The sequence below is a fragment of the Neophocaena asiaeorientalis genome, unplaced genomic scaffold (assembly GCF_003031525.2).
Source record: "Neophocaena asiaeorientalis asiaeorientalis breed wild unplaced genomic scaffold, Neophocaena_asiaeorientalis_V1.1 scaffold409, whole genome shotgun sequence".
Taxonomy (NCBI): Eukaryota; Metazoa; Chordata; class Mammalia; order Artiodactyla; family Phocoenidae; genus Neophocaena; species Neophocaena asiaeorientalis.
Genome location: NW_020175208.1, coordinates 2,280,499 through 2,294,131, shown reverse-complemented (window position 1 = coordinate 2,294,131; position 13,633 = coordinate 2,280,499). Strand labels below are relative to the sequence as shown.

Here is a 13,633-nt window from a genome sequence, read left to right as displayed (position 1 = left end):
CCGCGGGCCGAGGCGGAGAAGACGCTGTGGAAGGTGAGGCGCCGGCGCCGGCCGCCGCTGCGGCACTTGGGGTCGGGCGCAGCCGCGTGTAGGGATGTAGACCGCGGCGACTCGGAGTCTTTCTCGGAGCCCATGGCCCCCAGAGGCCGAGGAGCGAGGGGCGCTCAGCGCCGCCGCCACAGCTCACGCCTCAGCGCCCCCTCAGCCGGCGTCCCGAACGCCGCCGGCTCAGCCGCCCTCCCAGAGATAGAAACCGAACGGCAGCGACTAAGTGGTTATAAAGCCTCCGCCCCGCGCGCCGCTGCCCACTGCGCAGGCGCCTCGAGAAGACACCTCACAACCCGCGCCGCCCCGCCCGGGCGGGGGCGCTGGGCGGGGCCGAGCGGGGTGGGGCGTGCTGGGCGTGCTAGAGCGGAGCTCCGCCTCCTCGGGGGTCAGGTGATTCCAGGACCTCCATCTTGAGGAGACGGTAACCCAACTGCTTTTTAGACCTCCTGCTACAATACCTTCCCCCCGACCCTCGTCATCCATAAGGTGGAGTTTTCGGTTTGCCTTTCCGCAAGGATGGGCCGATTGCCACTTGCAGCAAATGATACTTCAGTTACTCCATCTGTAAAAAGCAGATAAGGGTAAATCAGATGGTGACTCCAAGCTGGTCCACCTTCCAACACTTCTTTTGTTGTTGTTTATTAAGCTTTAATTAATAAAGAGTATATTCATTGAGCATCTGTTAAGTGGAGGCATTACTAGATAAGACAGACGGGGTCCCCCTATCTGCAAGAGAATTATAGAACAAAGTCCAAATCCCTTAATCTAACATTCAGTGGTCTCTGTGAGCTAATGAACTATTGCTAGGCTCACCTCCCATTCTTACCTCCCGGTAGCTTCGTTACTTACAATTTGTAGAAGGAGGCCCAGCATTTTTTTGCCTGAAAGTGCCTTTCTTTTGCTGGTTCCCCACTGCTCTGACCGGGGGGAAGATCTGGATTCAGACTTACAAATGCGAGGCAAGCAAGCCACTTTAACAGCAATGGGAATGTATCAGTTAGGATTATACTCAGTTGCAAATAACAAAAGAAAAAAAATGACTTACGATAGAAATTTATTTCTCTCTTTGTGAAAACTAAGTCGCAAAGTAGGCAGTTCAAGGCTGCTCTACCATCCTCAGCACTTAGTTTCTAATCGTAAGATCATCTCATTATGGTCCACATTCCAGACAGTGGGGAGGGAAAAGAGAAGAAAGGTACACTATTTTCCCTTTAAGAAGACAACCTGGAAAGTCTGGCACGTTTGTGTTTACATCTCATTAGCCAAAGCATCGTCACATGGCCAAACTGGAACATGTAGTTTTCTGACTGGGCACAATGGGCCCCTAAAAATAGGTGCTCTGTCATTTTTTGTTTTGTTTTGTTTTGTTTTTTTTGCGGTACACAGGCCTCTCACTGTTGTGGCCTCTCCCGTTGCGGAACACAGGCTCCGGATGCACAGGCTCAGCGGCCATGGCTCACGGGCCCAGCCGCTCCACGGCATGTGGGATCTTCCCGGACCGGGGCACAAACCCATGTCCCCTGCATCGGCAGGTGGACTCTCAACCACTGTGCCGCCAGGGAAGCCCGGTGCTCTGTTGTTAAAAAGAATGGTGGAATGAGTACTGGAAGGTAACCAGCTGTCTTTTTCATGGGTGGTATTTAAAACCACGAGAAAGGTCCCCAGGAACAAACCCTGAGAAAGTTCAGACTCATGAGGTAAAACAGTGGAAGAGGAGCCAGCAAAGGAAACTGAGAAGCAGGGGTTGTGAGACAGGAGAAAACTCAAGCCGGCATGATGTCACAGACACCTAGATAAAATGTTTCCAGGGGGGAGTGGTCAATTGTGACAAATCCCACTGAGAAATGAAGAAAGATAAGAACAGAAATGACCACTGGATTTGGCAATACCAAAGAGTCCCATAAGGAGGAGAAATGTTTCTCCTCAAGGAGGAAGGATATTTGATGCTGGATGGCTAAACAACAATTAACTTCTGTATATTGGACAGAGTAGGCTAGGTTTTGCTGTGGTAACAACTCATATCTCAATGCCTTAACACATTGATATATTTTCCCCACTCATACAAAGCCTGCTATGAGGCAAGGCAGTCTCTGGGTCACTCAGAAGTCTGGGCTGTGCCACCTCAACCCAAGGCTTTCAGGATTGCCTCAACAGGGGAAAGAGAGCTGGACGGTTATGCACCATCAGTTCAATACTTCAGCCTGGAAATGACACGTGTTACTTCCACTCACGGACTACTAGGCAGAAAACGTCATACAGGCCCAGTTTAATTGCAAAGGAGGCTGGGAAATGTAGAGGGGGGTGAGGCATGGACTACTTAGTAAGTGACGTTATCTCAGCCACAGTTCCCTATAATCACTGTTGACTTTGTTCTCGGTGCCCAATGTCCTGAGCGGTTGCAGAGCCCCCTTCGAGGAGCTGTGTGCCTGTGGTATGGATGAAAGATGGGGGAGAAGTCTGCCTTGTTCCTTGGGTCAGATTGTGCTGAAGGAGATGGGGACCCGTGATTCCAGGCAGACCCAGCTGGCTTTGAGATGCTTCCTCTTGTGCAGCTGACAGAAACAGCTGTCAGAATCCTAGCTTGCTGAAAAGCTCAATGCACCGAATGTTTGCTTTTCTTGGCTCTGGTTCCCAAACAAACTCTGCCTCAGCTCAAAGCTGCCACCATCAGTGCTTTGGCAGAAAACTGACCTCTCATAAATGCCACTGGACTTTGCTATGGCCCCATTTCTCCTGGGTTTTGTCTCCTGAATCCATCACCCGTGAATCAAGGGACTAAAGCAATTCCTCCCACTTTTTCCTCTGTGTCTCCACTTGATACAAGCTGAGCAGTGACTCAGGGAGATGACATGAGAGGATTCTCACTTATCTATTCACTCATTCAGTAAACATTTATTATACTTACTTTGTGGAAGGCTCTTTGCCAGGCACTATGGTCATAGAGATGAAGCACAGTCCAATAGGGGTGGCAGACAAGAAAGCAGGTCATTGGGATACTAAGTGATAAGGTCATGTACAAAAAGCTGTGACAGGCCAGAGGAGGGCATGGTAAGCCTTGCTGAGGGTGGTGAGGGATGGCTGTCCTGAAGAAGAGCCCTTTGGATTGGGTCTCAAAGGATGAGTTAGAGTTGACAAGTTACAAGAAAGAGAAAGGACATTCCTAACTGAGGGAGCCTGAAAGAAAGGCATAGCGGGACAAAGGCTGGATCAGCCTGAAGAAGTGTGAGCAACAGGGTGTGACAGGAATAGAGAATGTTTGAAAGCCTGTGTGAGAGAAGAGAAAATGGAAAGGTTCTGTATTATGACTCCATTGGATGCAAGGAAAAGAAGCGCAATGTAAACTAGCCTAGGCCAAAAAAGTGATTTGGGGTTCATGTAACCCTTTGAGACAAGTACTACAGCTACTGAGCCCTTGGTCATGGGGGATGGGATGCCATGATTGAAAGTCCCCACCTGGAACATATGGTTGGACCAGGGGAAAGGGCAATTCTTATGTTTTCACAAGAAGGGAGGGGTCAAACATGAGCAGGTAAAATATGAAATGTTCACCAGAGATAGGCTGGGGCCAGGTCACCAGGAGCCTTGAATGCCAGCCTGAGAACTTCAGCCTTTATTCTGTTAAGCAGTAGGGCGCTGTGGAGACATTCTGATCAAGGAGAGCCATATGTACAATGGAGGTGGCCTGGAAAGCCTGCTCTTTCTTTACTTGAGGCTCTACTTTTGGGCTTTCTCTTGCCTTTCCAGGTTGCTTTGAAAGCTAATTTTAATCAGATGTCACCTGAATACCGCTGGGCCCCAGCTCCTTCCTCTGGCCTCAGGAGTGATCTACCTGTTGTTACCCCTAATTATTCCCTCTGGATCAGGAATGGTGAATGCCACTGGCCTGGTCAGTCTGATCTGGGTGGCCTCCTATCTCCTAGGTTTCCTGGCCCTTCCCCCTCCCTACCTGCCTCAGTGAATGGCCTCCCCATCCACCTGGAAGTCCTCCTGCCTCTGACCTGTCCTCCAAGCCCCATATCCAAGTCTTATTTACTCCAAAGTGCTTATGGAACCTCACTCTGGTTCAGGCCTCATCATCTCTCTTGCCTGGTATTTGGCCCCAGCTCCCCTCAATTGGTGTCTTTTGTGAAATCATCTGCTCATGTCAACCCCTCCTCAAAAAACTTTCTACAGTTCCCACTGCCAGCCTCATCTCCTTCCATGCATCTTGCTTCTCTGCAATTGCTAGTCCCTCTGCTTGTAATCCCATGCATAATTCCAGGTTCATTTCCATGGTCACCGCCTCCCTTTCTACTTTCAGACTCACCTCCCTCCCTCTCTTGTGTCCCCAGGGCATGATGTATATAACACCAGTGTCACACCTATTACTAGGATGACCACATGATTTACTGTCCAAACCCAGGACACTTTTGAGAATGAAAGAGAATGCTCTTATCAATTGCCCTGGTTCAACAGGTGTCGATCAGTCTGTTCCTGGCAAACTAGAAGGTACGGTTATCCACCTACACCCAACATTGTCATAAAACCTGGCACTTGGTGCTTTCATATCTCTCAGCCCAAGAATGTTATCCCCATTTTTATGATAAGGAGGTGAAGCCTCAGAGAGAGAAGAGACTTGTGGTCACACAGCCAGGAGGCAGCAAAGCTGGCCCTGGAGGTCAATCATCAGATTTCAAATCCTGAACTCTTCTGACTCTAGAGGTTGGTATGGGCCACCACCCCTGACTCCCCAATACCTCAGAGTCTTACTGTCTAGGTTAGTCATGTGTGGTCCCCCCTCCCCAGATGTAGGGGGAAGGTAGAAATGCAGTCTTACTCATCTTGTGCACTGGTCCCGCCCAGCACCTGGTGTAGAGAAGGTGTCAGGGTGGGTTTGTTGGATAGATGACTTCTTGAGGCTAGAGCTGTGTGTTTCATCTTAAAATCTGAGCCCCTTTTCCACACCTAGTACAGTACTTGCTGTGCATCTGTTCCTTCAGTTAACACTTATTAAGCACCTACTATGTGCCTGGTACGGTGCTGGTGATACAGCAATGAGCAGAATAGATAAGGTCCCTGTTCTCATGGAGCTCACTTACGGTCCAGTGGAAAAAACTGTACAAAAACAATCACAAATGAACATAGTTACAAATCAGGATAAATACTAAGGAAAAATACTGGGTACTGAGTTTTAAGAATTATTTTGTAGGTAAATTTAATAGGTTTTTGTCATAGATTTGATGGAGGACAGTGAGACAGAGATGGCTTTTGGGCTTCTTGCCTGAAACAGAGATGAAGACAAAAAGGCGCAGTTTGGAGAGAGAAAAATGTCGGTTTGGATTTGTGGAGGCTGGAAGTGTCTGTGGGATTTGTTTTAATCTTTGCCGCCTGGTTAATTGATTTACCCCAAATTGCAACATTGCGACCAGTAACAGAAACCTGCTTCAGCCAGTCTAAACAAAGCTGGCCTCCAGCTAGCATGGTAGTAAGAGGGGCAGATGTGGGAAGGCGGGAGAGAAGCAGAGAAGGGATGCGCTCACGGAGACAATAATCAGACCTCCCAAGATGCAGTGAGGACCGTGGCGACCAGCCAGGCAGCAGGCTGCGTTACACCCCGCGGAGGGAGCAGCATCCCCACCCTACCCTCCTCCGCAAGAGACCAGCGCACCCCGGAGCCCTCGAACGAGGGGAGGCGGCTGCTTCGTGCCTGGAAACCCAAGCAGCCCGGGTGGCTCCGCTGCGGGACCTGCCAATCGGACTGTGCCTAGTGGCGGCACCACGTGACCAGCCTCCCCATCTCCTCCCCTCCTCGCCTTCTGGGGGAGACTGGCATCCCCGCCATCCTGCCACCCCCGCTTTCCCGCCCCCGCCCCTCGCGTACCGCAGCCGCGCTGGAGTGGGCTCCGGCGAGGGGCCGGGATTCCGCCGCAGTCCGCTGCGGCGCGGGGGAGGGGCGGGGAGGCGAGTGAGCTGCAGCCGCAGCGCACGCAGTGTTTTCCGTCAAGGTCAAGCATACCCACTCCTGGGCAAGGCTGCCTCCGGAATCCGTCCCAGCCATTACTACTGCCGCTGCCACGCAGTCAGGCCACAGCATCCCTGGCCCTCCTGGACCACTGCCCCAGCCTGTCGCTGGGCTTCCTGCAGGGACAGCGGGGGACAGGAGGGTTTCAATCTATCCTGCCCCACGAGCTTCCCAGCCACTTTTGTCTTACGGCACACCTCATGATGTGTCGCCCTGCTTTAAACCCCACACTGGCTCCCAATAGCCCTATAGGAGAGCATTAAGGCCCTTCATAACCAAGCCCCAGCTCAACCCTTTCCAGTCCCACTGCTCTCTTGCACCAGAGACCCAGTCCCTCTGGACCTCTTGCCCATCCAGGAACAGCCATCACTTTCATACTCGTGACTATACTTGCTGTACTTTTTGCCTAGAGTGCCCTTTGCGAACCTAGCACATCCATAGACCCAACTTTATTATAATAAAATTCGATGGGGGGTGGGAACTGCTGCTGAAATGCTTTTCAGCAAAGGTCACAAATTTGAAAGATTACAGGGGTCAAACAGGAGAAATAAATAGGGCCAGTGGGCAGGGGCATAAGAAGAACCTGGCTAGAGGGCAGGGACTCTGCTCTTCATTGAGGCCAGCATGCTTCTTGCGGGGACTGTGGGTCCTATGACGCCAGATACTGTGAGTGTACAGGAAAAGCCACAAATCCAGATTTTTATGTGTAATCGCTCACTTTTTAAATATTGATTTGATTTTTTAAACATCCTGTGGACCAGATGCAGCTCATAGACCCTCAGTGTGTGACCTCTTCTCTTTAGGAAAGAGGATGGCTTTCACTGGGAAAATACTTTGAAAAATTGTTTAAGGTGAAGGTGTGGTCTTGAAGCTCCCAGAGGCAGCTGTCGTGGAGGCAAAAAAGAAGAGGAATTGAATTTGTTCTTAAAACGACTTTAGATGTTTTAAGCTACTGAGGACTCAGAGAATCTACCAGAAACTGGAGGCCTGGGTTTGGGAAATGGGTGGGAACCGAGGCGCGGGGAGGGCAGAGGCAGCAGAAAGCCAGCCAGGACACCTACCCACCAGCATCAACTGCTGTGAATGATGGCAAACATTTCCTCATTCATGGGGTCTACATGAAGGCCAGGGAGGGGCCCTGTTGTGCTTGGACTTGCAGGGGGTGAGGGAGAGCGTGAGGGGGTGACTGGAGATGGGAGGGGAAGCCAGCCCCCCAACCCCTAAGGCTTCACACAGTGCGATAATGCCTGAAAGGGAAATTGGAGAGCTCCTTAGGAAGAGAGAGTAGAGACAGTAGCCATATGGCAGATATCCATGGCCAGGAGACAGGAGCTGGCCACAGCTGAGGGGGTGGGAACAGTGTAGAGGGAAGCAGAAGAGCTGCTGATGCTGTCTTGGGAACCAGTGTATTTTTAGTTCACCCTGAGGTCTTTTGTAATTGTGATGTGGTCTCTTCCTCTGTCTCCCATTCCTGGAAATCTTCAGAAAAGTCTTCTATACTCACTGAAGCTAACCCGACTGGGGTGTTTGTGAAAATGGCTGAAGGGGACAAGCTTTACATCTGTTTTGGCATAGTGCTGATCAAAGACAGTACAGGCTGAATCAGGAGCTGGACCACGAGATATCAAATCTCCCAAGAATTGGGGCTTCCCTGGTGGCGCAGTGGTTGGGAGTCCGCCTGCCGATGCAGGGGACACGGGTTCGTGCCCCGGTCCGGGAAGATCCCACATGCCGCGGAGCGGCTGGGCCCGTGAGCCATGGCCGCTGAGCCTGCGCGACCGGGGCCTGTGCTCTGCAACAGGAGAGGCCACAACATTGAGAAGCCAGAGTACCACACACAAAAAAAAATCTCCCAAGAATTCGCAGTAATTTTGGTGAGCGTTTTGGAATGAGTGTTTGGGCTCATCCCATGATCTCAAGGGGTCAGAAGGCCCCTGGCTGACATCTAGGTTACAGTAATAAAGAACCAGCTATAATTTACTAAGTGCTTACTTGTGCCAGACATTGTGCAAATACATACATTACCCCACAGTGATTGTATGAGAGAGATATTATTATCATAATCCCCATTTTACAGATGAAGAAATTAAAGCCCAGAGAGGTGCAGTAACTTGCCCAAAGCCACAGAGATAGAAAATAGTGGACTGGACTCACTCTCCAGCCGATTACCCCCAGCAGAAGAAATAATCATCTTCTCTGGAGTTTTCCTGGACAGCACTTACTATGTAGAGTTATAATTATTAACTTGCATGTCTGTCCTTCCCACTCATCTATAAGGGGACAGGAGCCAAGCTGCTCATTTCAAGTGCCTGGCACACAGTGGGTGCTGAGTACATGTTAAATCAATTAGTTTAAGGAAGGCCAAAAGCAGCACCTCAAGTCTCAGGTCTTTGTGCCCTTGGACAAGTCATTCACCCTCTCTAGGCTTTAGTTTTCTTGTCTGTGGAATGGGAATTATAGATCGATCTCACAGGATTATTGTGAGATTTAAATGAGACCAGGCCATGGAATTTCTGTAAATTTCCATTCAACCAGCAGCTGTTGTTGCTGCTATAAAGATGATGATGATGATGACGACAATATGATGATGCCTGAGAAAGGAGCAGGGGAAAGAAACCAGGATCCAGAAATTCCAGAACTGTATCAGTTCAAACAGGGAGGCCCAGCCAGTGTGCAGCGTTTCCAAGACTACTGTGTCTTCATTCATTCATCATTGCTGGAACACCTACTATGTGCCACCGCTTGATCATTCAAAACTCTGCAGAACAGAAACTCAAATTATCCTTATTTTTCAAGTGAAAACAATGAGGTAAGATATATGACGTGACTTCCTCAAGGGGAACACAGCGACAAAGTGGCAGAGGCAGGATTTGAACCTAGATCTGTGTGGTTCTAAAATCCTTGATCTTTCTGCTTTCGATTCCACAGCTTCTTCAATCTTCACTCAATTCACCAGAACATTTATCAAGCATCAACTAAGTGCTAGGCCTTCTGCAGGGGTAGGGGATACAAGGCCCAGACTGTCTGAAAGCCATTTCTAGGTCAAGCTGGTGAGGCAGACAACTCAGCAGACATTTCCAATTCAGTGTGATAAGCTCTGTGCTGGGTGAAGTGTGGGTGATACAAGAGTGTGCCATTGCCTTAGACTTGCCTTTCTCTTTGGTCTGTGGACCCCAGGTACATCTCAAACTTGCCAAGTGGTTCCCTTCAAGTCCACCTCTCTGGGGTGGAGGGGTTTTTCAGTGGGGACCAAACAATAACCAACAGTCCTCTCCATAAGAAATTCCTCCCAGGGCTTCCCTGATGGTGCAGTGGTTAAGAATCCGCCTGCCAATGCAGGGGACACAGGTTCGAGCCCTGGCCCAGGAAGATCCCACATGCCGCGGAGCAACTAAGCCCATGCACCACAACCACTGAGCCTGTGCTCTAGATCCCTCGAGCCACAACTACTGAGCCTGTGTGCTGCAACTACTGAAGCTCGTGCGCCTAGAGCCCGTACTCTGCAACAAGAGAAGCCAGCGCAGTGAGAAGCCCGTGCACTGCAACGAAGCGTAGCCCCGACTCACCGCAACTAGAGAAAGCCCGCATGCAGCAACAAAGACCCAACGCAGCTAAAAAAATAAATCAATAAAATAAATAAATTAAAAATTTAAGAAAAAAAAAAAGAAAAGATATCCCTTCCAACCAGCCTCTTCTCTCTCTTCATCTCTGTCTCTGTTTCTCTCACAGACACACACACACTCCATGATGACCGGAGGTGGGTGATGGGGTAATGCTGGTAGAACTGGTTTCTCCATCCTTTGGCATGCTCTGCCTGGGTGGTCCATGGTTCATGGCATTTGTTATCTGCCAAAACAACAGGGACATCCTGTTACACATTCATTAAAAAGAAATCAGGGAGGAAAGTCACCCAAGCAACAGTGATTATCTCTGGGTGGTGAAGTTATGTGTAATATCTATTTCCTTCTCTTTACTTATTTGCTTAAAATTTTTTTTCTGGCATGGATTTATTACTTTTGTAATCAGTAAAACTATTTTAACAGTTATTTGTGGCCTTATAGATGTGGGAGAAGGTCTATGAGAAGCAGTCTCAGAAGGGGCTTTGTCCTGAGCACAGCAGGGACTGGACAAGGCAGCACACGGGAGAAGTGAGGAAGTGAGAGGTCATCGAGGATTAAAAACAAAAGCCACCATTCCTGAAGGCTTGCTCTGAGCCTAGGTCCTTCCTGGCCTTGATGTGTGTTTCTCAGTTAACCCTCAAAACCAGTTTAGGAGATAAGCTATTATTTCACAGCTGAGGAAACCAAGGGCCCATTTTATAGAAAAAGAAACCAAGACTCAGAGAGGGTCCATTACGTGCCTAGGAACGCACAGCTAGAAAGTGATGGAGGCAGGATTTGAATCCAGGTCTGTATATTTTTAACTTATGGACTTAGTGGCCATTCCAAGGCCTCCCGGTTGCACAGGGCTTACGTATTCCCAGCTCCTCACACATACTCATTGATACTAGTACAATGCAGAGAGGCAGGTGAGATAAAGATCATTGTCCCATTTTCCAAAATGAGAAAATTAAGACCACAGAGGAGATTTGCTCAGCATGGAGCTGAGAAGTGGTAGCACTCCTAGAATCCTCCTTTCTCTCTTCTGCTACCTTCTTCTGCCTACTGCAGGGGCTTCCTTTGTGAAACAAATGACTCAAGGTAAATGGCTGGCTGGACTTCCCCTTTCTCAAAACACAGGAAGTCTGTGTTGTTTGCCTTTGTGAGAGAATAATTTCAGGTCAGTTACAATACAGGCCACATAGAGGATTGGGTCCTGGGGTGGGGGTGGCAGGCAGGGCTCCCTGCGACCTGGGCTGCCTGGAGACACCTGTATTTTTTCCTTCCTGAGGTTCATGTCAGTGTGTCTGCCCAGGCTTGAAGTCACACCCCAGATAGCTGACAGAACTATTATAGAATTTAGAAAAATGAGCCCATGAGGAGAGAAGGGGGGGGACCCTTCAATAATAATAATAGTAAGAGTGGGGCTTCCCTGGTGGCGCAGTGGTTGAGAGTCCACCTGCCAATGCAGGGGACACAGGTTCGTGCCCCGGTCCGGGAGGATCCCACATGCCGCAGAGCGGCTGGGCCTGTGGGCCATGGCTGCTGAGCCTGCGTGTCCGGAGCCCATGCTCTACAACGAGAGAGGCCACAACAGTGAGAGGCTCACGTACCAAAAATAAATAAATAAAATAGTAAGAGTGATGATGGTGATGGCAGCCCACATTTATGGTACAATAACCTTTGTACCAGGCACCGTGCTAAGTGGCTTACACATGTGAACTCATTTGAGCCTCGTTAACAGCCCTAGGAAGAAGATTCTATAGCTTTGGAACCAAATAAAATTGAATTCTAATCACAGCCATGCTGCTTCCCTCAGGGACATTATGTACATTCATTCAACGAATATTTTTGAGCACCTACTATGTGCCATACTTTGTTCAGTGAACAGAACAAAGATCCGTGCTCTCATGGTGCTTAACGAGGGAAAGTAGACAACTTGTAAACATAATAAGTAAGTTATGTAGGAAGGTGATAAGGGCTAAGCAGGGTAAGGAGGTCAGGGAGTGCTGAAGGTGGAGGAGGAGAAGAAGGATGCAGCCTTAAGCAGTGGTGTCAGGGAAGCGAGCCTGCAGAGCATCCCTGGTGCATGCTGCCCTATCCGTGCCGTGTACTTGCACTCTGGGGGTGTTGCTTTTCGCTGTATAGCCTCTCAGCCTGATTCTCTGGCCCTTTTCTGCAAGGTGACCTAGAGTGGCCTTGTTTGCAATTGAGAAAGCTAACTGATCCAGTGCTGAGTGCCCACTTCTAGGCCTGGTACTTTACATTCATTTTTTCATTTGCTCCTTATCCAGACCTGAGAGGTAGAAATGATGAATCCCACTTTACAGATGAGGCAACCAACTCAGAGAGGTGGAGTGGCCTAAGGTCACATAGCCAATGAGTGGCAGAGCCAGGGTTTGGGCCCAGGTGTGTCTCCAGATTACTCTGTTAAGGTGCCTCTCAGTGGTGATGAAAAGGCCCCGGCAGGCTTTTCTCCTCCAGCACTTGCTGCTGTGTGCGAGGACAGCCCACAGCTCAGCTCTGCCTAGAGAGAAGGAGTCATGTAAATCTGTCCCTAAGCTAGAAAGATAGACAAGTTTGGGCTGCCTGGGAGGACCTCTAGGACCTGGAAGGGAACTGACTGTGCCTCGCCTGGGTCAGTGCTTCAGAAGGAGAAGCCTTCCTCCCTACCGCCCCATAAGCCAGAGACTTTTCTCTCTGAGGTCTGAGCCCAGTTGTCACTGGGTGGCCTGATTCCCATGGAAGTGTGGAGATAGAAAACATCTGGGGCTGCTGCAGTTGCCAGACAACAACCAACTACTCACTCACTTGACCAAGTCTTGGATCTGAGTCATTTTTTCATTTGCTCCTTATCCAGACCTGAGAGGTAGATAAGATGAACCCCATTTTACAGATGAGGGAACCAACTCAGAGAGGTGGAGTGACCTGACTAAGCTCACATAGCCTTAGAGACTCTTGGATGCTGTCAGAGATTCTTGGATCTGAGACCTGGAGACTTTGATTCTGGTTCTGATTTTCTGTGTGATCTTGGGCAAGTCCCTACCCCTTTCTGGGACTCAGTTTCCTATCCCTTGTATCAAGAGCAGTCAGACTGTCTAAGCTGCAATATGAATAGACGCCAGGTGGTCAGAATCAAAGTGGGGCAGGGCCAGAGGCTCAGGGGCTGGCCATAGGTGAGGGAAGACTCAGTCCTCCTCCTTTCCATCCTGTCCCAGCCTGTCCTGGCCCCAGTTACCAGCTGAGGGCAAGGGACATTTCCCTTCCCACCCTGAACTATTTCAGGCTACCCAGACTCCATCCCAGGCCTACTCCTGCAGCTCAGTCTGGGAATCATCTTCATACAAGTTAGTGCAGCCGCCGCCCACCCGTCATAACTCCCTGCGGGGAGTTTCCTCAGTTCCTGCCAAATGCAGCCACCCAGTTCTGGGTGTTTCCCTGAACACCCATCAGAGGATCTTCTGACGCTGTTTGCCGAGATTGCACTGGTGGTAAACCCTGAGGGTGGTGCATTCTGCAGAAATCAGCAGAGTTAACTCGTTCCGTTTCACAACCATAACAAAAAATGACCACAGCTGCAACAGCAACAAATGCTTTATGTCCCTGATCTCATTTAATCCTCGTACAATCCACAGGGATGGGAACAAAGGCCTCATCTGTAAAACAGATGAGGAAATGGAGCCTGAGAGAGCTGAAATGACTTGCCACAGGTCCCAGTAAATGGTGGAGTCAGGACTCCCACTCAGAGCTGGTGCCACAGTCTGGGATTTCAAACCACTGTAGGGCGCTATTTCTCCACAGTCCCAGAGGGACTGTGTCAGGGCTGGAAGGGCTCAACCCACTTTACAGATGGACAGGTCAAGGCCCAGAGAGACCTGACTTGTCCAAGATCACACAGCAAGTTGATGTCAGAACAGAGTCTAGGACCACTCCCTGCAAAGCTTCACCACACTGTTCCAGAAAACAAAAAGTGCCCCAGGCATGA

The 13,633-nt window shown here is 49.7% G+C and overlaps 1 protein-coding gene across 1 annotated transcript in view; it reads right to left on the bottom strand.

Annotated features, from left to right (window-relative positions):
- RNF19B (ring finger protein 19B) overlaps positions 1-273 on the bottom strand; it is a 29,191-nt gene extending 28,918 nt beyond the window's left edge. The window contains exon 1 of the mRNA XM_024765278.1: positions 40-273. Within this exon, the coding sequence (XP_024621046.1) occupies positions 40-134 (95 nt within the window). The 5' untranslated portion in view covers positions 135-273. The remainder of the gene's footprint in view (positions 1-39) is intronic.
- Positions 274-13,633: the final 13,360 nt, after the last annotated feature.